General features: G+C 51.3%; 7 protein-coding genes and 1 non-coding gene across 8 annotated transcripts; 4 read left to right on the forward strand and 4 right to left on the reverse strand.

Annotated features, from left to right (window-relative positions):
• Positions 1 to 34: 34 nt before the first annotated feature.
• On the reverse strand, positions 35 to 6,236 carry BDV14DRAFT_58878 (DNA-binding ATPase). The gene is made up of 4 exons (XM_073777105.1): positions 5,984 to 6,236; positions 5,915 to 5,932; positions 471 to 5,864; positions 35 to 402 (listed from the first exon to the last, which is right to left on the reverse strand). The coding sequence occupies exons 1-4, from the start codon at positions 5,992 to 5,994 to the stop codon at positions 108 to 110; spliced, it is 5,718 nt and encodes a 1,905-aa protein (XP_073628099.1). The 5' UTR covers positions 5,995 to 6,236; the 3' UTR covers positions 35 to 107.
• A 1,130-nt stretch (positions 6,237 to 7,366) lies between these two features.
• BDV14DRAFT_200125 (uncharacterized protein) lies at positions 7,367 to 7,889 on the reverse strand (the record flags this gene model as incomplete). The annotated part of the gene is made up of 3 exons (XM_073773440.1): positions 7,367 to 7,486; positions 7,600 to 7,736; positions 7,862 to 7,889. The coding sequence occupies 3 exons, from the start codon at positions 7,887 to 7,889 to the stop codon at positions 7,367 to 7,369; spliced, it is 285 nt and encodes a 94-aa protein (XP_073628100.1).
• Positions 7,890 to 8,046: 157 nt separating this feature from the next.
• BDV14DRAFT_58907 (secretory pathway Sec39 family protein) lies at positions 8,047 to 11,222 on the forward strand. Its single transcript, XM_073777107.1, has 3 exons — positions 8,047 to 9,620; positions 9,674 to 9,827; positions 9,877 to 11,222. Exons 1-3 carry the CDS (start codon positions 8,105 to 8,107, stop codon positions 11,069 to 11,071), a joined length of 2,865 nt encoding a protein of 954 aa, XP_073628101.1. The 5' UTR covers positions 8,047 to 8,104; the 3' UTR covers positions 11,072 to 11,222.
• A 603-nt stretch (positions 11,223 to 11,825) lies between these two features.
• BDV14DRAFT_58928 (dual-specificity mitogen-activated protein kinase kinase) lies at positions 11,826 to 13,806 on the reverse strand. The gene is made up of 4 exons (XM_073777108.1): positions 12,882 to 13,806; positions 12,536 to 12,827; positions 12,119 to 12,488; positions 11,826 to 12,063 (listed from the first exon to the last, which is right to left on the reverse strand). The coding sequence occupies exons 1-4, from the start codon at positions 13,599 to 13,601 to the stop codon at positions 11,937 to 11,939; spliced, it is 1,509 nt and encodes a 502-aa protein (XP_073628102.1). The 5' UTR covers positions 13,602 to 13,806; the 3' UTR covers positions 11,826 to 11,936.
• Positions 13,807 to 17,363: 3,557 nt separating this feature from the next.
• BDV14DRAFT_173242 (GPI anchored serine-rich protein) lies at positions 17,364 to 18,816 on the forward strand. The gene is made up of 2 exons (XM_073768707.1): positions 17,364 to 18,080; positions 18,137 to 18,816. Exons 1-2 carry the CDS (start codon positions 17,554 to 17,556, stop codon positions 18,237 to 18,239), a joined length of 630 nt encoding a protein of 209 aa, XP_073628103.1. The 5' UTR covers positions 17,364 to 17,553; the 3' UTR covers positions 18,240 to 18,816.
• A 231-nt stretch (positions 18,817 to 19,047) lies between these two features.
• Positions 19,048 to 19,827, reverse strand: BDV14DRAFT_173243 (uncharacterized protein; the record flags this gene model as incomplete). The annotated part of the gene is made up of 1 exon (XM_073768708.1): positions 19,048 to 19,827. A coding segment is annotated over exon 1 (157 nt), but the record flags the coding sequence as incomplete, so codon positions are not given.
• Positions 19,620 to 19,694, forward strand: BDV14DRAFT_t79. The gene has a single exon. It is a non-coding gene; the product is annotated as a tRNA-Val (tRNA).
• Positions 19,828 to 20,510: 683 nt separating the features above from the next.
• Positions 20,511 to 22,892, forward strand: BDV14DRAFT_208792 (tRNA synthetases class I (C) catalytic domain-containing protein; the record flags this gene model as incomplete). The annotated part of the gene is made up of 6 exons (XM_073775488.1): positions 20,511 to 20,642; positions 20,742 to 21,612; positions 21,726 to 21,875; positions 21,910 to 22,165; positions 22,195 to 22,734; positions 22,841 to 22,892. Coding segments are annotated over 6 exons (2,001 nt in total), but the record flags the coding sequence as incomplete, so codon positions are not given.
• Between the last annotated feature and the right edge of the window lie 257 nt (positions 22,893 to 23,149).

The following is a 23,149-nucleotide window of genomic DNA, read 5'->3' on the forward strand; positions in this document are numbered from 1 at the left end:
AAAGGTAAAAATAACAAACCAACCATGCCAACGCCTTGCTGCATACAACACAATCCGTGCGTGAAACCATGGAGTACAGAGCATGTAAGCACCCGGATTTCACCTGTCTATCCCTTCATAGTAGACAAGAACGAATCCAGGTTATACTCCTCCTGATACTGGCGATCATCCCACAACTCGCCCAAATCATCCAGATATCCCTTCTTGCCCTTCTCTTTGAGTTCACCGTCGATGTCAATCATATCAATTTCCTTCCCGCCTGTGTCGCTAGGTTTCTCTGCGTTCTCGGCTGTTTCGCCGAGGTTGAAGAGGTCCAGGAGTTGGTCTGTGTCCATTGTGTTTAGGCCCGCGTTTTGCTGGTTGACTACCGTTGATGCGACGTCTATCTTGAAGCGTTGGAGACTGGAGTGGTTTTGTTAGTATCAGTTGTAATAATGGTAAAGGAGGGTTGGAGGATGGTAGGGGCTTACTTTAAGATCTTCTCTTCTAGTGTTCCACGCGTAATCAATCGGTAGACGTTCACGACCTTCTTCTGGCCGATTCGGTGCGCGCGATCCATGGCTTGGATATCCTTTTGCGGGTTCCAGTCGTGCTCGACGAAGATGACGGTGTCGGCACCAGTGAGGTTGAGACCGAGACCACCGACGCTGGTAGTTAGAAGGAGCACGTCGTAGCTGGGATCTGAATTGAATCGGTTCACGATGTCCTGGCGGCGAGTTGCTTCGACGCCACCGTCCAGCCGGAGGAATTGGACGGATGGAAGGAGTTTGCGCAAGACCTCGCTTTGCACGATATCGAGCATTTCCTTCATCTGGCAGAAGACGAGAGCTCGGTGCGGGGCGACGTAGCTGGCGCCTGTTGTCAGGTTGTTCTCGCTCGGTGGGTCGACACCAATACCGCAATCCAGGAGGAGATCGCGGAGAGCACTGAGCTTAGGTGCGTGCGAAACATCTCGGATGTAAGAGTTCTTCTTCTGCAGGTATTGCTGGACCTCGCTGTACTGCTTGTGTCCGTCTTTAACAACAAGTGCTGGGGAGTTGCAAAGACGACGCATGTATTGCAGGGCTTGGAAGATGTGTTCCTTGTCGGACTTTTCAGAGCTTCCCATCTTGTCCTGTAGAGCCTTCTGCTCTTTCTTGGTAAAGTCCTCAAACAGCTTCTTCTGCAGTTCACTAGGATCGCAGTAGTAGTTTTGGATAATCTTCGGTGGAAGGTCATTCAGCACCTCTTCCTTTAGACGACGAAGGAGGAACGGTAACACCTGCTTGTGAAGCGCTTCAATTGCCAGAGCCCCCGCTTCCTGTTCTTTTGATGACTTGCTCATACGACTGGCGGCGATGGGCTTGGCGAAGCGGTCCAAAAACACCTTCTCAGTACCAAGGAAACCTGGCATCAAGAAGTCAAACAGAGACCACAGCTCCAGCACATTGTTCTGGATGGGTGTTCCCGACAAAATTAGACGATGATTGCTGTTAATACGTTTGACTGCCAGTGAAACCTTGGCCTTAGGATTCTTGATAAGGTGACCTTCATCCAGGACGCAGTAGTTCCAATTGATCGGCCTTAGTACGTCGTTGTCATTCCGGCAGATGTCGTAAGATGTCACCACGATGTCTGCATCAGCAAGAGTGGCCTGCAACTTGGATCGCTCCGCAGGTGGGCCAACGTAAGCAACGCAATTGAGGAATGGCGCATATTGCTTGACCTCCTGTTGCCAGTGACCAGAGAGCGACGGCGGACAAACAATGAGAGAGGGGACCTTGCGAACCTCTGGGGCTTGAGTTTTTGCAAACTCTTCAGCACGCATGTGGTGATCACTTGCGACGATACAGATGGTCTGAAGAGTTTTGCCAAGACCCATGTCGTCGCAAAGAATACCGTGAAGATTGTAGCGGTTAAGGAAGGCAAGCCAGTTGACACCGTCTTGCTGGTAGGGGCGTAGCTCTGCCTTGATCGCAACCGGCAGCTCGAATTCTTCCACCTTTCGCGAATCCAGCATCTGAGACATGAACTTGCGCTCTCTGTCCCGTCCTTGCAGTAATTCTTGCGACAAACCGGGGGGGTCCGGAATCCCTGCTTCCAGTGGCACGAGTTTGACGAGAGTTGCAAATGAGGTTGTCGCTAGCAGTCGAACGTCGTTGTCGGAGTCGCTCATCCTTCCGAGAACGGGGACAACAAGGAAAATGACATAAGGCAGAATGCCGTCTTCCATGACATGAATAAGATGGTATATGCACTCAACCGCTCCCTGGCGGTGATGAACATCCAACGCATTGCTGATTGTAGGAAGTACTTTCTCAACCAACATCGTCATACCGTCAACGGTAATAACGCTGCAGATGGTGGCGAAGCATTTGGCGGCCGCATAACGGAGAACCGATAGTCGGCATTGAAGGGCTTTGACGACGAAAGGCATAAGACTGATAACCCACGGGTATAAACCTGGGTCGAACTTGGGCAGCAGCGCACGCAGCGTGGACAGGCCATCGACAACTTCCTGGCCTAGCTCATCACTAATGTCGGCAGGGAGTTCATTAGAGAGTGCCTCCTTGAGAGGCCTCTCAACCAGGGATGCGAGATTTGGAACCTTTTCTATTAGCTGTGCACCAAAGACCACAGCTAGTTGTTCAAGGGCATCCTTAGCACCCCGGCGCATAATCCTTGCCCCTTTAGCCTCGCGTTCATATGAGGCAGGGTCGGCATGTTCACGCCGATCCTCCTCCTTTCGAAGGGACAGGATAGATTCCTGCAACTCCTTGTTGGGCTCAAACTCGGGGGTCTCGGACGTATCGACACAGCAGTACTTGACCAAGTTGCCGATAACCTTGTCAACTGGGCCTCTCTTAGCTGCAGCGGTGTAGTGTTCCACCAGAGCAGCGACGGCAGTCGCAGAACGCTGTTGGAGTTCAGCGCTTTCTTCTTTCTTAATGCTATCCATCATTCCCTTGATGAGTTGGCCAGGCTTCTTGGGGATCTCGCGGAAGCTGACCAATGCACCCGCCGCGGCAGCCTTGACCCGCATGTCCCTAATCTCTCTGACATCTCTTGCTTGTTCAAATGCGAGCTCGGCTGTAGCCTTGGTCTCGGTGAGGACTTTGAGGGCAGTAATACGCTGCGCAGGCGCCAACCCTTTTTTGAGTCGCTCAAAGTCTTGTTTGACTACCTTCTCGGCGTCGGCCAGGGAGAAAGCATTAGGACCGGCGTCGGGATCTCCTTGCACAACAACAGCGAGAACTGGTAATTTTGAAGGCGGAACATGCGCATTATCCCGGAATGCATTTAGTAGTGAATGGCACTGCGCGCGGGCAACACTCAGATAGCAGGAAATATCACTGTACCAAAGCGGGCGTTCTCCCTCGACAATTGGTTGAAGCTTCTCACACAGGGTGGAGGTGTATCGGCTCTCTGACCCAGCGAACTTGGCGTATTCCTCGACTATCATGGCCGCTGAAAGCTGCGATGTAGATGCAGGATAGCAGAGGCCTTCCATAATAGTGTCCCAGAAGCTCGCCAGTTCGTTCTTGTCCCAAATCGAGAGAAGTTCGCCTAGAGCCCTAGCGGCATAAATTTTGGATCGCAGCATGGTATCGGCACCAACCATGCCGATGTCACCCTTCAACATATGTGCATCAACATCGTGCGTGGAGTGAGATGTGATAGGCACTTCTTTCTTCTCAGCTTTGCGGCCCCGTTTCTTTGGCCCTTCTGCTGAGTTCGTACTGACAGGCGAGGGCTTCGCAGGGGCTGCCGAGGTCATGGAATAGGGCACACCAGACGGCTTGATAAACAACGATGTATCCATGGGAATGGGGTAGAGGGCCACACCGAAGGGCGCCATGCTCAACGTAACTAGCGGTTGTATATGGGCCGAGAATTCTGGGTCAGACCTGAGCACCCCGCGTCTGTCAAGAGATTTGAGCAACTCTGACCAGACTTGTAGCGACAGCTTCAGGACACCCTCGTTCTGTTCCACCAACAGATTTTGAAAAATCAGTCGTAGTCCCTTTCCGTCCACCCAGTCATTCGTGCCCTCGCCTTCCAGCTGGAGAAACGTCGTGAGTGCTCGAAGGACCGCGGACCGCACTGTGGTGATTGTGTGGCGTAGGAATGGGTAGAGACGAGGAACAAGGTTGGCGAACGAGGATTCCGAATCAACGGCTGCATTCTCCTTCATAGCATTGAGAACCGGCTGGAAAGTACAAAGTTTCGCGAGAAGATCCATCACCGAGCCGGTACTGGCACTAAGGTCGTCTTGCAGATTCGAAAGGCAGTCCCATACAATGGTCATGAGAGGACCCAGAGTAGACTGCCTAGAGTTGACGAATTCTTCAGCGATAGGGACGAGTGTTGCGGCACTCACGGCGCGAACATCATCGTCATAGTTGCCCAAGCCCTGCATGACGGCCTCCAAAACGCCATCCATCAATTCGGAATCCTTGACCAGCAGATCTTTCCGAACCGCAACCAAGTACCTTAGGCCGATCATACCGCCATGGCAGACCTCCCAGATCGGGCGTTCCTGATCCAGGTCTGTCTGCATAATAAGTCGGTACAGACATCTGTAAACGGCAACAACAGACCGTGAAGAGAGATGTGACAAGATGGCACCTAGTGTCTGGCCCACTGTTTCTCGTATAGGAGCAACGACGTTGTCGGAAATGTAATCACCAAAGCGATCCAACATCAAAACGCAGAGCAATCGGGAAGCCAAATCATCGAGCCATTTCCGGTTTGAAGCATTATTCTCAGCTCTGGTTTTCGAATGCAAGCGCCCCGCTCCAGCACCCTGGACACGTATCACCTCTCGAAGTGCCATTGCCGCACCATGCCGAACCTCCCAGTTGTAATCAAAAAGATCCACCATGAGAAACTCGCACATACGTTCATATGGCCAGGCGACGCTCTCAGTATCCTCCGCAATCTCAGGCTGAATAATGGACTTGTCTGGAAGTGCTGCGCCTTTGAACTCGGAGACAATTTTGGACTCGTCGTCGTCACCGGCAGGCCTTTCGAGTGAGAAATAATCTGGTTTAGAGTCACCATTTTGCCCGTCACCATTCTCTGTCTTCACGGGGTGAGGAGTGCTGATTGCAGGAGTGGCAATGGAAGGAGTTGTGACATTGTCCGACTGGCGTCGCGAAGATAGGTCAACTACTCGTACTTTGTTCGCGCCTAATTTGGCGTGTTGCTTGCTTTTCCGCTTCAACTGGTTCAGTTGTCTTCTGCTCAGCCCGGATTCCTCCCCATTTGCGGGCTCACTGGGAGAGGGTAGCGGAGCGTTGGAGGTGAGGTGATGATTATCTTTCGAAGGAAGGAATTTGGAGCCCTCCTCCTTCGGGCCTGGTGCGGGCTTTTGTGGTAAGTCAGTCTCGTCAAGCAAGTCATCTTCGACATACTCGCCCAAAAGACCAAGTCGCCCTGTTAGCGACTTCTTATGGTGCTGCAGCCGCGCAGCCGGGTCCATCGCGGCCAATGCATATTCGTGATCTTTTCCTCCGCTACCCAGCAGGCGCTTCCCGTGTTTCAAGATGGAGACGAGATCGAGAGTTTCAAGTTGTAGTAGCCCATCTGGAATCGGTGCTGGTTGTTCTTCCTCGGACTTGACTTTGACATCACCTTCTTCCTCCTCATTCTTCTTGATGTCGTCACCATCGTCTTGATTGGGGTCGAAGGTGTCTGCATTAGCGACGATAAGGCCCATTGCCTTGGCAGCAGCAGTCCGTGTATCCCATGATTTAGATTTGAGGTAGGGGAGAATGCGCCCTAGCAGATTGAAAAGTTCATCAGGATGCTGTTTTTGAACATCTGCAAGCTGCTGGGCAGCTGTGTTACGAATGATAGGAGAGCTGCCTGTCTCCAGTAGTCTGTTTCCAATTAGCCTGGCTATCGCTTGACGGGCGATAAGTAAACTCACGTGACGAGTCGATCTAGTCTAGCGCGCCGTTAGCGTAATGTTATATTGAGAGCAAACCGGAGCACTCACCTGGATGTCATGGCGATCGTGATTGGTAAAAGGAATTAATGAGAGAAAAACAGGGAATGGGGTATTAAATAAATAGCGTCGAGTTGAAAAGGTCAAAGAAAAGACGGTTTCCCGCGACGCGCCTCAAAGATAAAGGACAGTACTGCCTAGTATCGGTAAAATACTAGCAGCAAGGATGAGGCGGCGGAAGCGTGAAGAGGATCGGCTACTACTTGCTCGTCGCAGCCATCGAGGATATTAGTGAAGAAGGCGACACACAGAGGCGAGAATCAGCCGTAAGTGATCCAGCGACAACTGAAGTGATGTTCCAAGTAATGTGGGGATCTGAAGGCTGAGCACCAGCCCATCGATCTGGAGTAGTATACCGAAAATTACACTGAAAGAGTGTGTAAGGTAAATTACCCGGAGGTATAGACAAGAGAATCGAAATGGGCGTAAAAGAGGTGTGACGAAATAAAGAAGAGGAGATCGAAGAAGGTAAAAAAATCCACCAGATCAAGGGGTAGCAGTTGGTGGCGAGTTGGGCGTGCAGAAAGCGTGGAGCAAAATGTATAGCACGGGCGCCTGGTTGAGGTTCAAGTAAACAGGGCAGCACAGCTTCAGAGCGGCGTCAGGATGGTTTTGGTCTGCGGCCGGTCGAGGTCACGCAGCCTGTTTATATCATTGGGACATCCTTTGGCTGGGCGCGCCTACCCATGCTTGGGCCTGTTGAGCTAGTCTGCTCCCGGGTTAGCCCGCCCCACTATGCAAAGGTTTTCCTGTGGTCACGTGAAGACATCATTATGCGCCAGATGGCCTCAGCATTATTGGCGAGCTTGCTTTAGTTGGTCGTGACTACGTAAGACAGAGCATGACACGTCCGTCAGAGACAGACAACTCCTGAGTCAACTTTCTTTGTGTTGTTTACTATGTCTCAGCTTGTCTTTAGCTATGTACAACTAATCTTCCACTTCATTTGCCAGGAATATCGCACTGTCGTCACTCCCCAGTGACGTTCACCAGTCGGTTTTGAACCTACATAGAACTCTAATATCAACTTCAGTCGGAACTATACTACGAATCCTCCAGACGAGTAATATTGAAGCAACTATATCCAGGTGACTAATTGCCGTCGAAGTGTGCTCCGTCGTATGCTGTAGTCTCAGAAGGTTCGATTCCTATACAGTAATAGTAGCAAGAACAACATGATCTTTGGGTGTAAAACAAGGCAAGAAAAATGCGCGCAGGGAATCGCAATCCTCGGGTTTGGGGTTTTCGACATTTGTTGGCCCGTGGCTCATTGTCCACTAAGCAGAGAGTTCGGCCTTTCTCTCTTTCGAAACCATCGCCCAATGTCAAACATATGCACCTCCTCCATCTCTTTCAGTCGTGCTTATTATCCCCTTATTTGTCGTGATCTAACAATCCTAGATGCCGAACCCCCCCTGCTTCTCCGTCAACCTCTCGGGGGTGGGCGGCCGCGGCCTTGCGGTAGGCAGCCTGCATCTTCATTGTTCGGATAGCCTAACCCGTTGTCAGTTCATTCGGTCGTAGCTTTGCAAGAGTCGCTTATGTAAAAGCTATCGGTGCGAAGCAAGTGGACAGGTAGCACTCGGTGGTAGTCGATCAGGGCGTACCTCTTTGCGGTGGTGTAAACACTCGTGGTAATCTTCCAGTGCGGGGAGACACTTCCTCTTGCCGGACTCGCCCTCTCCAGCATTAACGACATAGCAGCCGAGAACTTCTTGCCAGAAGTTGTAGCAGCGGGAAGGACCTGCGTGGGAGAATAAGTGTTAGCCGGAACCTCCGACCTCGTAGCTTAACCACCGATAAATCCAACCAACACGAGCCATTGAAGCTCCAAAGTGTACCCAAAATCATAGTGAAAGGAAAGCATACCGCCGTTGAGACCGAAACCGGACGCCATTGTATATTTTGAGGGGAGAGAGAGCGGGGGATCGCAGCGAGGAGATGGGGGAGCGGATGCGATGAGGTTCTGCGCCTTCAGTCACTTCCCGCCGTCCGCAGTCCGCCCAGTTGGCACGTGCACTGCCGTCACCATCACCAGTGCCAATACGTTGCGCTGTCTACTTCTACAGCTTCCACCTCACTTTCGTCGTCCAGATTCTCGCTTGCGATGCAATGGCTGACCTCACGCAGCTCTCCGGATCACACGCCATTCTTCTAGCTACCCGACTCTGCGCCTCGAGCTCACCCTCCTCTCTCCCCGCTTTACAGGCTCGGTTTCCTGGCACTTTAACCACAGAACGGCTGTTGCGCATCGTTCTCACATTCCTTCCCGAAAGTACGGCGCCCGAAAGCTACACACCAACAATTGAAGCTCTAGTGGATGGGTCCAATACAGACAGCCACAATGTCGACATATCACCGGTTCGAGACGTTCCTGAAGCAGAAGCAAGAAAACGCGTGCGGAAGATCCGCCTACTACCACTGAGATACCCCGGAGACAAAGATAGCGAGGGATTGACCGACTTGTTGACCATTTTCCTGATCCACCGAGCCTACCGAATTGACTCCGAAACCTCTCTTCAACCGCTCATCTTCGAACTCCTTCTGCCGTTTCACCAGCGATCACCAGTCCTACGAACATGGCTCGTCTCTCTCCTCTTGCCGCTTCTGCGATTAAACTACGAATACTATCCAAATCAAGACAAGTCATGCTCCGTGGAAACACTAGACTCTCTGGACGATCAAACAGCTATAAACATTTTTCTCTCAATGTCTGGGGCACGGAAGACGGACACGGACTTGGTACGAAACCTGCGTGGACTCGTCGGGCCGTGGATGTATGGCAACAATCGGCCCAGGAGGCAACAATTTAGTCGGTCGGTGCGCCGAAACTCGATCCCTCTCTCGCAAATGAATACACAGTCTCAAGATATTGGGACCTCAGGGTGGGAATTCGTGAACGAATGGTTATTGTCGCGCAGCTTGGTGGATCCGGAAGCAGTCGTCAACGCCTTCATAAACTGGAATGGCCCTGAAGACGTTGATCTCGGGGGCTATGTTGATGAACCGGAGAAATTGCCAAGCGATCAATTGAAACTACTGCGCTATCAGTATGGACAAACAGGACTGGCAGTCATCTATCAGAGCCCTGAGGTCTCTACAGAGGGGTCCATCCGCATCCTCGAGCGGATCAGCAATCTTTTGGAGTTAGGAAGCTCTTTCTTCACATCGTCTGCTAGCTCGGCTCCTCCTACGATTCAGTTCGATGCCAACCCAATTCAAGCTGCGTCCAGGGCGACATTATTCCAAAATGCCCTCCTCGCCCCCTCAAACCCGTTTACATATCCTTCATCGTCGTCTATCTCGTTTCTTAGCGGCCTTCTTGCCTCATTGCGCATTTTGGAAGAGCTAGGACACCCTATACCTTGCAGAACGGCGACGAACATCTGCCTCCATAGCAATCAGGACATGCAGTTGTTCGAGTTGCGTAGCGTTATGGCATCCGTCGCCCAGTCGCAATCAGGCCGAGATTGGGGAACCGTTCGTCAGCAGCTATTGTGGTTGCGGGACTGGAGTTCAGAGACGGACAGGTCGGTCGAGAATGAGCAGAGCTGTCATGGTCTCTTTTACAAGGCTCCCCTGGATGTGATTGAAGCAGAGATCTTGAAGGTTCTGCTCGAAGTCAGAGGTATGATTTTATATTTCTATATTTACTACAAGGCCGTGCTGACTGAAGATTAGGCTACGATCTGGCTGTTGATATTTATGTCCAGTCTAGCTCCGCCCTGACTTCAATTCAAACCGAGGATGCAGTCAGAGAGTCGATATATGCAGCCTACGATAACGCAAGCAACGGCAATCGCAACCGGGGTAAAATGCAAAGGGCACACGAGATGTAAGTGGACTGCTTATCATTCGCATCTCACAAGCTAATGAAGCCATAGTCTGCAAGCCTTCCTACCACACTTCCCGAACTCAACATCCCTGAAAGAAGCCCAAGCCCTAATCGCTGCAACACACGCTCTATCCTTCTACTCACTGACCCTCCATCACGGCGTTCCCTTTCAACCTGTCAGCATCCGCGTCCATCCAGACCCCCTCTCCCTAATCGAGAAAGTCCTCGACCAAAATTCCCGAAGCTACACTAAACTCGACGACCTCCTCAGCATCGGCCGGAACCTAGTCCTAGCGGGCTTCCCGCCACGGCCCGCCGACGAAACAGAGTCCCATCCTTACTCCCACTATACCCGCCGTCCCGTCCTCACACGAGACGAAGCCCTCGTCACCGCCGAACGCCGCATCATGTCCCTCGCCATCTCATCCGCCTTATCCTCCGACGACTTCGGCACCGCATACTCATACATCCTTACCCGCCTTACACCACCTTCTACCACACCCACCTCCTCAAACCCTCCCCAACCTCAGTCAACAATTAAAGACACCATAACCTGGCGCACAGTCTACAACGCCGGCCGCTACCGCCCAGCATCAACACCCCAGACCCCACCAACACTACAATCCCAAATAACCCACCTCACCCAGAAAATGGAACTCCTCTCCCTCTCCCTCCTCCTCACACCAACACCAGACCCCCTCCCCGAGATCCTCGGCGCCTGGCGCCGCGCAGACGAAGAACTCTCCCTCCTCCGCGCGAGAGAATCAGAAGAGGAAGACGCCTGGGATAATATGGGCGATCGCACAGCAACACACCCGTCACGATTACCAGGTGGCTTCGCCTCACAATTCGACACGGAAGCAGACGCCTTCGAAACTCAGCAACAGCACGCCCGTCGCGCCGCGCGAGCCGCACACCATAACCGTCTCGACAGCGCAGAAGCACCAATGGGTTTATTTGAAGTCGCGCGCGGCGCAGCACGGGCACTACATAAGAACGTGAATTCTACTTTCCCGCTCCGCTCGAACACCAACAACATGGATACAAATACCACGACGCCAACGTCGGCTTCCATGTCTAGTTCCATATCCTTCGTTGATGGCGGTGGAGGCGACGACGAGGAGAATGGAGAGGGACGAGTCAGGAAGAGGGATATGGTTAGTAATATGGTTACGGGGGGGTTGGCGAGTGGGATTGGGTGGGTTCTAGGGGCGCAGCCGGTTAATATGAATCAAAGGCAGTAAGTTTGCTGTAAGGCTGGAAGTAAAGAATCGGTGGTTTTGGTGGTTGTTTTCATGCTTTGTTTGTTTGTGATTAGCGCATTTGTTTATGGCTGGTAGATATATAATTTATGTAAAGAGATGTGGGAAATGAAGTTACGATATGGGTTCCATGTAACATATATTGTCCGTATATATATTCCGTTCCTAGGCAAATGGGACCTACGTGACTAGACTGTAGGATTGAGAGCCAATCTTTGTAGGAAAATAAACAAATTCCAAACCTTAGGTAGGTTACATACAGAGAATAATATATATTCGCTCGGATGCTCAAGTCGAAAGATATAAGATGGTCTTCAACACTTGTAGATGACAGATAATAGATCGATAGATTGATATTTGTCCACCAACAAGGAACCAAAAGCAAAAAAGCCAAGGATAAGGTATCCTAAGGGCGACGGTCTTCAAACTAGGCTAGACATAGAAAGCAGAACCACTGTACTGCAGGTGTAGGTGAACCAGACCAGGCAACAAGAAAAGTGAACTGAGACAGTTACTGACGAATGATGGCTGAAAAGAACCGAGATGGAATCGAAAAGCCAGACGGAACGCTGATGCGAGTATGATATCAAGGAAAGACAGACAGACAGACAGACAGACATGGTCATGCGGCAAAAGATGATTTCCGACTCCGTAGATCCAAATGGAGGTGGGTGCAAGTATATGAAAAGGAGCGTCGTAGTCACAGATAAAATCGTATGCTTTTTGACATCCGGGTCAATCAAGGGCCAGCCACTTGTAAGCGTCAAGAGGACCGTTGCGTCAAACGACCGTTATATGTAAGGAAGATTGGTATTATAGGGTTCGAAGTTTATGGGATGGAAGTGGATCAATTCCAATCCCACACCTGCTTCACGAAGTTTGCCATGTTCACTTTTTTGTTCTTCATGTCCAGTACCCACGGATGTTCCAGCATCCGCCAAGGTGTTGCTCTTCGTGGGGGTTCTTTTTCGAGGCTGTTGCCGGTCAGTACTGCCAAGAAAAAGGAATTTACGATTCGAATAAACTCACCAGCATTCGATGAAGTACTTAAAGTTGCTCGACCATTTGATTCCGTTTTGAGGCTCGTCTTTGAGCTTTGGAATGGGTTGTCGCACAATATATGTCAATAGATCAATCAAGCCAGCACGAGGCTGCATCTCGGTTCCATCGGCAGGGAATGGGAAGCGATGTTGCGCGACTTCCAGTAACGTCACACCGAGAGACCAGACATCAGACGTGATGGTGTATGATTGTCCCGTAATTCGCTCCGGAGCCATGTAATATGAGGTGCCGATGAATGTATTTGCGTCTCCCTTGGTGCCAAACTCTCCGCTGACACCGAAGTCGCAGAGTTTGACCTGACCGTTGCGGCAAAGAAGGATATTGGACGGTTTGATGTCTACTCTAGCGTTAGCGGAATCCAGAATGCCAATCCGGCAAACATACCTCGATGGATAATCTTTCTACCATGTAGATACGTCAATCCATTCAAAACTCCTTCCGCTACCTTTCCGAGTACCTTCTCTCCTGTTCGTCCACCGAGCTTTTTGACTTCTTTGTATATGCTGTCCAAGCTTCCACCTTCACAAAATTCCATCGCGATGGAGATCGTGCCGGTCGACTTATCCATGAACGCACCGTAGTAGAGGCAAATATGTTCTGATGCGCAATCCTTATTGAAATTGAGTTCTCGGACAATCTGCTTCTTGACATCGGGGTTCGGGTCGGTGGTGATAATCTAAAGAGGACATGTTAGCTTGAGGAACGGCAAACAGAACCTTTTGAAGCTCACCTTCAACGCAAAGACAGTCTTCCCGTCCTTGAGTTTACATCGCGTGACAGCACCTCCAGCTCCTTCACCCAAGCTACCGAGCTCGACAATCTTTCCCTGCTCGCTAGCAGCCAACCAACCCTGATCATCCAAATCCTCGACATCCAGCGGTCGACCCTTTTCCAGGCTTAGCTTATCGAGATCGGGAATCAGATTGTTGACACTGTTCTCTCGTTCCATCTGCACACCACCCTCGCGATCGGAATATACTGAGCTGATTGCTGACGAGGGGTCCGGCGTTCCCACTTGTGGTTGTCGAAGGCCCATAGCGAATGAAAGGGTTGAGTAATTCGATGACGATGCGGAGGCAGGGCCACTGCCCTTCCCATCCAGATGGGTCGAGCTCCCTGACCGCGAGTGGTTGTTCGAATCGTTCAATCCGGTCGTCGCCAAGGGCGGCGGCATAGGTCGACCGTTCCTCTGCGGAGGGACATCCTGGGTGCTGCCTGATGGTGTTGCTAACCGTAACTGAGGAGGAGGGGGACGACCCGAGGGACGCTGCGGCTGCGGCTGAAGGGGTTGAGGCGCATCCGAGTTGAGAGAAATTCCGTTGCCAGTGACGGGACGGCTCGTGGCAGAAGGCGGGATACCCAAGGTGAGTTTGGGTGGTCGGGGGCTGTTTGAGTTGCTGCGATTACCCGGGACCGGAGCCTTGAGGAGGGGAACTGGCGAGGAAGACATTGCGAGATTGTTTTGCCTCTCACCCGGCGGCAAGAACAACTCGTTGGGATCTGGAGTGGTAGCCAGAGCGGCGGCTTGTTGGCTAAGACTGAGAAGGGTAGTAGTCTAGTAGGGGGAGAAGAGCGTAGGCAGCTGAGGGGGCGCGTGCGAACAAAGAGTCGTGGGGTGAGTGGCGGCGGTTACAAGCAGGAGGGGTCGAATCAAGGGCGCAGAAAGCGAGAATGAGGCGTGTTATGCACAGTTGGAAAATGCGAAGGACAGCTCAGATAAGAATATGAGGGGCGAGGAGGGGAATCAATCAAAAGAAGAAACGACAAGCGGCGGCGGCAGTAGTGACGGGCTTAACGAGTGCCCAGCGAGCGAGTGACCGAAGAGAAGCAGAGCTATAATTCCAAGAGATGCAAATAATAAATGACGGCAGCGACGACGGCGATGAAACCGTCGAAGCGATCGGATGGGGGAGAAACGATCGGAGAGAGAGAGAAGAGCGAGCGCGAAGAGGAAACTAAGAGGAAGAAGAGCAAGTTCGAGGTGTTGGGGTGGTCCAGTCAGGCGGTTACTTCTGCGTCCACGTTGGCTGCAAAACCTTGTCGTTGCTCAATGGCTGAACTGCTGTCCTCTGGGCGCTTAACCGTTGGAACTGTCAATTGTCTGACTGTCAAGATGTTGCTCTGACTTCGGTTGGTATGATTGTTGGAGTAACACTCTGTACTGTCCAGGACCACTCTTCATAAGGCTGCTAGGCATCCGTCAAAACTCGGCGATGAAATCATCAACAAATTATATCAGCGTCAATCGCCTGTCTTCTGTGGCTTTTGACACTTCATAAGACTCTCAATCTGAGACACGCGAGCCTGACACTTGAGCGCAGAGGAACTTGTTTCAGTGCTTCTGCTCTGCTGTGGCTTTACTCCCCACCTGCTGCGCCTCAATTCTACCACTACTGGATGATCAAACATATGGTACTATTTTCCGCGCAGCAGATACAGTACAGAGTATACAAATCTTCTATTGAGATTGAACAGGAAGTTCTCAAATACTTGAAGAGACAATGTTCATTCAATAGCGCTTAGACCCCGCGCTGAGACTGAGAGACGGCAGACTTGGAGTCAGCCTTGTGAGGCCAAGCATTCCGGGCCCAGCTGACGCACGCTGTGTCTTCTGCCTCAGGCCTTCAAACAACTGTTCACTGGACAATATATTATGATCTCACTACCCAGAGTATTCCATTTACTGCTTCCTGGTTGACGTCCGAGACATGGAGACTGGGAACTCCATATTTTTCATGCCGTCATTCCGAGTTCTATAGAAAGAATGGAAGACTCCTCAGCCACCCGATGGGGATTGTTAGGTACGGAGCAGGGACTACTGCGGTGGCGGTGCTCAACTGTCACGCACTGAGGCTTGAGCAGGATCCGGATTGTACCTGAAGATCGCGTCTCTTTGCAGCCCACAACAACACTCCTACTCACTCATAACATCACATATCACTTTTTTTGCATTGAGGTCTCATTTATCCTTGCGATCTCTTCTTCAATCAAGGTTCATTCCCTCTACCCAACTGTGGCTGAGCACAGAGCAGACGCGCGGCGAAGGACGATCGTCTCGCGCAAATCTCCACTCGAATCCGATCATCGACTCTTGCTTGATGCAGTGACATCGACAACCTCGGCGCCTAGGCAAGCCACAAGCGAACGAACCATGAGCACGCATCATCGTTCGCTGCCTTGATCTCGGTTCCGGTGGAAGCAAGCCTCAAGCCTCATGGAACAATAACTCAACGCCAGCTTTACAAGCGTCGCAATTCGCAATCGAAAGACGGTCTAGAGCCAGCATAACGAGCGTTGCTTTTTCCCACCATAAATCCCTGATTAACGTGCGAGTCGTGAACTCGACTCGTGGCTTTTCGATATCAGGGTCTGCCTGGTCTGGGCTCAATGAACGACGGCTCTTTGAGTTGCGACTTGCGATAAATTGATTGTTTCTAAGAATAACAATCCCAGTTTATCGTTCACCGGCTCACCCTGGCTCTTCTTGAGCCACTCCTGATATGACGGCGCGCTTCGGTATTTGACTATGGAGGATCACGAGAGAACCCTTCCCCTGATGATCGGTGGAGCAGGGTTGTCTTTCCCTCATCTATCGCGAACACATGCTGCGCTCTCGAACTATAACCGGCGGTGCATATTGACGAATGAGACATGACTTTCAAATAGTCAGGCTGTTCCTTCGCCAGGGGATTGCCTCCGCCAAGGTTGTTTTGTTAACCGGTTATGGCAAGTGAACGAACATCGGTGAGAATACCGGTGTTCATCTTGATGCCTTGAACTCGGGCATCGGTAGCGAGACCACAGCGATTGCCGATATCCTCGCAGTGCGATACTGATTTTATAGCCATCACTCTACGAGTACGAACACCCTACCATCGTTATACGGAGCAGTCGTACATTACTGATGGTTGGCACTAAGCTTTGATTAAGCTATCAAAACGGAAAAGAGGCGCACCAAGACCTGTCTGGCCAATCGCCAAGTTGGGCGGGCGCCTCAATAATATGCTTGAAACTCCAATTTTTATGTCGTTCCCGGACCCTCTGCCTTTGACATTGCGGCGGATAATGTAGCCTGTGACTATGACTCTGGAAACTGCCTATGTATCTACCGACCCGATACCGAGGACCGCAGTTTTACCGCATATGCAGGACCTTTTACTGTTTTAAATCTCGTTTCACGGCATCAACCTCACTGACGCCTTGACCAGAACCGCAGGACTAAAACGCAGGCAGAAGCGGGGGGGCACGCACGCTTGGAAACAGTGGCCCTCCATGTTTCTCCCGCCCCGTGGAAGCCCACTCCCGTAGTGGGCTGGACAAGCCAAAAGGCCGAGCGGACATGACGATTTTCGGCGGGCTTTCCGAACTCTGAAATTCCCTGATTAGTAACAACATGACTGGATTTCTTTGCTTGTGGTTGTCTTGAGTTCTCTTGGGAGCCCCCATAATTACTCGGGATAAAAATGGCAGCACCGGATCCAGGGGAGAACAGTGACGGCTCGCTTTGTACAATTGGCCGCACGGGAGGAAGGCAAAATCAAGAGTGGACTGCAGTGGGCCCAGACTGAAATGGCGTCAGGAACGGGGCTACTTACTCCACTGTAAGCAAGGCAATTGGCTGGGATGCAGCGATGAAACACCCGCCAAGACCGCTTGCACAACGTTGTTTTCCCCTGAAAACAAAGGAAACAGATTATGGAGTCCGGGCAGGGCAAATCATTGATTGTATTAGCCTGGTGACGATGGTAGCATTGAAGGTGCGTAAGGGTTTTTCAAGTCAGCCGCGTAGGCAAGGCCTCAAGGCGTCAACAATATCCTATCAGAGGGGAGAAGACTTTGAAAACAGCTCAGGAGTCCATTGTTGACTGTACCCGCACCCGCCTGGCCATTCAACGCCATTCAGCACCGTTCAGCACCCATGGAGTAACTGATGAGCAAGATCAACACGGATCCTTTGGTTCGTGTGGTAAATAGGAGAAAGACAACACTTTGAGAGTGGCCAACTAGCAACACTAGCCATTTGGACGTTGGCCAACCACAGACGCTGGGGGACGAGTTTCACCAAATTGGGAATATTCAGGGGCAGCGAGGCCCGACAGATGGAGCATTCACCGCTGTGACCCCCGGTCCACTGCGACTCGCCAGCTCCGATTGCGTCCCTGGAGCGATCTCCCAGGTTAATCTCCCAGAGAGATACAAAGCCCCCAGACTCCCCGTCTCAGCTCTGTGTTTCCTTCTTACCCAAGTCCAATCTTCGTACTGCTTGAAGCAATCACTCACTTGACTTCGGTCGTCCAGTCTTTTACCAACTACAAACCAACTACCCACATTCTTTATAACCCAACTCCACACAACTACCTTTCAACGGTTTTCATACCTCACAACGACCTACATCAGACAAAATGCGTTTCTCCGCTGCTGCTGTTGCTCTCTTCGCCGGCATTGCCGTTGCCCGTCCTGGTGGTGACATCGAGACCGTCTACCAGACCGATGAGGTTACCATCACCTCTTGCGCTCCTACCGTGACCGACTGCCCCGGCAACACCGCCACTCAGCCCGCCTCTGAGCCCGCTGTTCCCACCGGCACCTCCCCCGTCACTGAGGAGCCCGTCCCTACCACCAGCGCTGTCCCCTCTGAGACCCCCGTCGCTCCTGAGCAGCCCGAGACCCCTGAGCAGCCTGAGCAGCCAAGCCAGCCCGCTCAGCCCTCTCAGCCCGCTGTCCCCAGCAACCCTGCTCCCCAGGTCCCTGCTGTCAGCACCTCCGTCATCCCCGTGACCACCTGCATTCCCACCGTCACCTACTCTACCGTCACCGTCACCCCCACCGGTGGCGCTGGTGCTCCTGGCCCCTCTGGTGTCTCCCCCACCACCTCCAAGCCCGTCATCCCCGGCGTTCCTTCCGGCGTTGCCCCCACCGGCAGCTCCACGTGAGTTCTCCCGCTGTCAAAATCAAAAAAAGTCCATCAAGCTAACAATATACCAGCCCCTCTCCTTCTCCCCCCACCTTCACCGGTGCCGCTAACGCTGTCACCAACTCCTTCGGCTTCGCTGGTGCCGCCGCCGTCGCCGCTATCTTCCTTGCGTAAATTCCCTTATGTCAATAGGATAGCGTGGGTTGACTCGTGACGCCTGTCTCGGCCATGGTCGATGCAACGCGGAAGGGTTAAGAAGATGTGGAAATGTTGGGAACTGGAACTGGGCTTGTGTCGTTCTGTGTTACTAGTTGTTGTGGATCTTGGGGATGAAAGTAATCCATCCGATCGATTCTGATTGATTCTGATTCTTCAGTCCTATATTACTATCTCTATACCTTTATCTCCTTACTTGCTTTTTTTCGCTTTCTTGATTCGCTGAACATTTTCTGATTCTACATTTGGCTTTGGCTGTCGCTATGGCTTGCCGGATAATTATTGCTTCCTTCGGAGTTTTGTGAAGCTGATATGTCCTTGGTGCATTAGCATTGGCATCGCCTGGATACGATTTAATGTAAACCATGAACGTCCTTCACATTGGTCAAGCTTTTCTTCGAAGTAGTGATAATCTAGGTAATTTGATACTTGATCGGATAGGATTTTCCTAGACTAAACGAGATATATATATCTAGAAGGCTGAAGCAGAGCCTCGAGGCCGAGGGCCTCTCATCGTATCCCCTGTCCATCTGTGTCACCATCTAACATCCCAGCCAACCCAACCCCTGCAGACGCTGTCCAGTCAACCTTGAGCTTCGAGACCCCAGGCCCGGAACCCAGCCAACGTTACATAGACTACAACCGGGCGCCTTGTCCCCCGTAACACGAGGATATTCTCCGGACCGTTCAACATATCGCTCATCGGGCACCTATGTGCCAGTCAGAATTGAAACATGCTAAGAATCGGGAGGCAGCCTCGCGGTTACATCTCATCTCATCTCATCTCATCTCATCTCATCTCAGCCCGTCTCGTTGCGAAACGAATCTTAGATCCAGGATCGAATTAACTATCCCTGCATTACCGAGTACTCTTGTGATGGGCTGTGATGGGTTGAAGGGATGGACATGTTTATTATGCTTGTTTGGGGCACTGGATCTGTAACCTAGCGCGGGCATTGAGTCTTGACTCTTGATCGTTTGCTCATCCCGCCTACGTACTTATCAACTCGGTGCTCACCCCTCTTTTGCTTTTTGGTCTTCAACTCATCTTATCCTATGGTCCCGTACTCATACTCATAGCCGCATCACCTCATCCCCTGGCAATAGCATAATTCTCGGCGTCCCGGAGCAGCCGATTGCCCTCCTTGGTAAACGTTGGCAAAGGCTTGGTTGCGCAGCAGGTCCGGGTCGAAAAAGGTTCTGGTCAACAGCAAACTCTACTCTCTCTATCTTAACTCAATGTGCTCCTGCCAGATATCACTTAAAAAGCACCACTTGCGCGCGTTCTCAAGAACTCCGTTTTATATACACAAATTCAGCCCCCGCTCTTCAATAATTGGCCGATTAGTCTAGTTGGTTCATGGCGCCTGTCTAACACACAGGAGGTCGGCGGATCGAGCCCGCCATCGGTCATTGCTTTTTCCACTTCTTTTTGAAATAGTGGTAGGGAGTGGGCTTGATATCGAGTTTTTTTTTTGCGACTTTTCGGGGGTTTTGGTTGGGTTTTGGTGGTGGGCGGGATATGTGGAGCTGATGTTGTTGCGGGGTGCTTTGATTGGTTGCTTTTGGACGCTAGTGCATTGGACCGTCCACTGGATTGGATTAGGTAAGGCACCAGCACTTCCATATACCAGGGCATCTGGATGTTGGGTCATAGCATATCTGTCTATCAAGGGTAACGATCCTAGTAGTATTCCCATCTGAATCGAGAAAAGAGATCTTGCTCGGAAACTAAAAACCAAGAGTCAAAGATTATCGGCCGATTTCGTCATCTTAGGGGTGGTTTCAAGCGGATATATATACTTGCTTGGCATCCTGGCACAGTTGTCTTGCAGGAGGTATATCGTCGACCAAAAAGTAGAGGCTGAGTGAGTCAAGCCCCGGGTTATCATCACTCTCCCTTTCTGATGACAAGGTAGGTAGGTAGGTGACTATGCGGCACAGCAGTAGACGCCGCAGCCTCATGCGCTGCAGGTGACTCAAACTACATACCACATTGAACACAACACAAGCATCTACATAAGTACGGGCTTACACAGTTGTCCTTCAACCATATATAGCCGGTCCCTAACGTCTTAAACGTCATACTGGGCACTTAACCATGGCCATCCAGAAACAACCACCCTGGTCCCATCCACCCACTTCCACTTCAGCATCCACACCTCTCCCCGCGTTAAAGATCTACAACTCCCCAACCCGCACCAGAACCCCCTTGTGCCAATCGACCCCTCAGGAAAGAAGATAACATGGCACGCATGTGGTCCGACAGTTTACGACGATGCACACCTGGGCCATGCACGGAATTATGTTTCTACTGCCATAATCAGACGGGTTATGAGGGATTATTTTGGGTTTCAGGTGGTTTTATGAATGTTACGGATGTTGATGATAAGATCGGTATTAAATATCCAGTCATATCTAGTATTCTTTGAGATAAGAGTGAGGTTCTGATGGGTCTAGATCATTATAAGGGGACGGCAACAGTATCTTTTCGCGGAATACCTGAAAGAGCATACGGCTGTTACGAGGGATGTTCTGGAGACTGCGAAGGAGGCATATAGCTCCTATATCCGAGAGAACTTACTTCTCATTGATCCTGATACAAACCCGGACTACTTTGCTGAACAAGCAGAGCGGGAGTATGGTGCTGTCCTGCGAGGAGGCGCTTTAGACCCGGGAGGTAAACCAGGCGACGCGGAAGCGAAGATCCGAATGCATGTCAACACTGCTAAACCCGCAGCGAGAATGATTTCTGAAGCCCAGCATCAGTTCAACGTTAACTCAGAGAGCACAACAATAGCTGGAGACATCACGAGCGAAGCCTTCTACGACGCAACCCCAGACATCTTCCTTCCCTACATCGACAGCCTCAAAACCTCAAGCGTGTCTGGAGATGCACACGAGATCTTCACCAAATTGACGAAGAAATACGAAGACCATTTCACGCGGGACATGCGAGCCCTAAACGTCCTGGACCCCGACGAAATCACCCGAGTCTCAGAGTACAGCACCGAGATCGCCGACTTTGTAGCAAAGATCGTTGACAATGAGTTTGGATACGTTACTCCCGATGGATCGGTCTACCCCGATATACAGCAGTTCGAGAAAGCAGGACACCACTATGCCAGGCTCGAGCCGTGGAATCGGAAACACCAGCCGCTCCAGCGAGATGGTGAGGGGGTACTATCCAAGACAGCAGCAGCAGTGCATAAGCGAAGCCCCGATAATTTTGCCCTGTGGAAGGCGTCTCGCCCGGGTGAGCCTTCTTGGCCGAGCCCGTGGGGGCCAGGGCGTCCGGGATGGCATATCGAGTGCTCGGCAATGGCGTCAAGTTGATTGGGGAGTCAGATTGATATCCATTCGGGTGGCATTGATTTGACATTTCCGCTTCATGACAATGAGCTTGCTCAGAGCGAGGCATATTGGTCTGGAGACCCAGATCAGCAAAGGTATGTTATTTCCTGCACATGGGACACCTTTCGGTTCAGGGATCGAAGATGTCCAAGAGCTTGAAGAATTTCACGACGGTTAGTGATGCTCTTGATCGAGGTGATTGGACGCCAAGGGGCTTGAGGATTGTGTTCTTGTTAGGTGGTTGGCGCGATGGGATTGAGATCTTTGTCGGAAGCTCTCCAAATAGCGATGGATAACGTCCACGAATATTTATCTGACTCATTCAACACGCCCAAGGTTATGACTGCAATCTCAGACCTGGTGTCGGTTTTCAATACTCAAGATATCCTGTCATTGAATCCGACGGCGGTGGACGCTGTCGCGATATGGATAAATCGAATCGTGACGATCCTCGGGTTAAACGGGACAGCTTCGCCTGACGACGCAGGCATTGGGTGGGAGGGCACCAATATCCCCGATGCTGCGAAGCCGTTCTTATACCCGCTCTCAGCTCTGCGAGATCCGAAACGCCCATCACCGCTGATGAGCTTTGCAAGATCCTAGGTCAGTCATCAATCAGTGATATAGAGGCCTCGGACTCTGCTAGGCCGTTCCTCGCGGTCATTGAAAATTTCCGATCCAGCATCTCTTTATTGAAGTCCGAACCTGGTGGAGGCGATGCAGGCCTCTCAAAGCAAATTCTCCCCTTCTGCGACCGCCTCCGCGACATTGACCTTTTCAATCTCGGTATATATCTCGAAGACCGCGATGATATGCCTGCTTTGGTCCGGCCAGTCACTAGGGACATTCTCCAAGCACGCGAAGAGCTTGCGCAACAGGCAAAGCAGAAACAAACGGAAAAGGAGAAACAAGAAAGGCTTGTCCGAGAGAGACTTGAAAGGGATAAGCTGAGCCCGCTTGATATGTCCAAGACTGAGGAGTTCAGCGCGTGGGATGAGGATGGAATGCCTGTAAAAGATGCTGCTGGGGAACCAGTTAACAAAATTCGAAGTAAGAAGTTGAGGAAGGAGTGGGAGAGGCAAAGAAAGGCCCATGAGGCGTGGGTTGCTGTTACTGCTGATGTTTGAAATTTTTTTTACTTGGTGTTCATTCTTTCCCCGTTGTTGGTCCTGGCGGCGATAGTTAGCCACAAAGTCACGGTGCAGACTCGACCAAGAGATGTATACAACACAAAACAAACTTTACGATGATCCATAAACCGTGCTAGCAGTTAGCAAACTTCTAGAAACTCAAGCACGGGCCAATGGATACTTTTAGACCGATCAGTTATGCAACGATAATTAACCAGAAACAGGAGCATGGCGCGGTCAGGCTGACAAAGAAGAAGGACAAGGCTGAAGGCGCGGTGGCAGTGTTGTGCTGCGGTTGCTTTCTCCTCATTGTCCCCAACAACTCCAGTTTCCAAGTCATGCACAATTCCGGACAGTTTTCAAATCGGCGCTTGACTGCTCTCG

Source organism: Aspergillus stella-maris (genome assembly GCF_047715825.1).
Source record: "Aspergillus stella-maris strain CBS 113639 unplaced genomic scaffold BDV14scaffold_27, whole genome shotgun sequence".
In the NCBI taxonomy this organism is placed as follows: domain Eukaryota; kingdom Fungi; phylum Ascomycota; class Eurotiomycetes; order Eurotiales; family Aspergillaceae; genus Aspergillus; species Aspergillus stella-maris.

Bases quoted from the DNA above. Each gene is read 5' to 3' on its own strand.
- BDV14DRAFT_58878 (XM_073777105.1), bottom strand. The intron at 403-470 runs GTAAGCCCCTAC...AAACCACTCCAG, and splicing joins CTAGAAGAGAAGATCTTAAA to TCTCCAACGCTTCAAGATAG.
- BDV14DRAFT_58907 (XM_073777107.1), top strand. From the start codon at position 8,105: ATGGCTGACCTCACGCAGCTCTCCGGATCACACGCCATTCTTCTAGCT. The intron at 9,621-9,673 runs GTATGATTTTAT...ACTGAAGATTAG, and splicing joins GGTTCTGCTCGAAGTCAGAG to GCTACGATCTGGCTGTTGAT. The intron at 9,828-9,876 runs GTAAGTGGACTG...ATGAAGCCATAG, and splicing joins ATGCAAAGGGCACACGAGAT to TCTGCAAGCCTTCCTACCAC.
- BDV14DRAFT_58928 (XM_073777108.1), bottom strand. From the start codon at position 13,601: ATGTCTTCCTCGCCAGTTCCCCTCCTCAAGGCTCCGGTCCCGGGTAAT. The intron at 12,828-12,881 runs GTGAGCTTCAAA...TGTCCTCTTTAG, and splicing joins AGACTGTCTTTGCGTTGAAG to ATTATCACCACCGACCCGAA. The intron at 12,064-12,118 runs GTGAGTTTATTC...GACCGGCAACAG, and splicing joins AAGTACTTCATCGAATGCTG to CCTCGAAAAAGAACCCCCAC.
- BDV14DRAFT_173242 (XM_073768707.1), top strand. From the start codon at position 17,554: ATGCGTTTCTCCGCTGCTGCTGTTGCTCTCTTCGCCGGCATTGCCGTT. The intron at 18,081-18,136 runs GTGAGTTCTCCC...ACAATATACCAG, and splicing joins GCCCCCACCGGCAGCTCCAC to CCCCTCTCCTTCTCCCCCCA.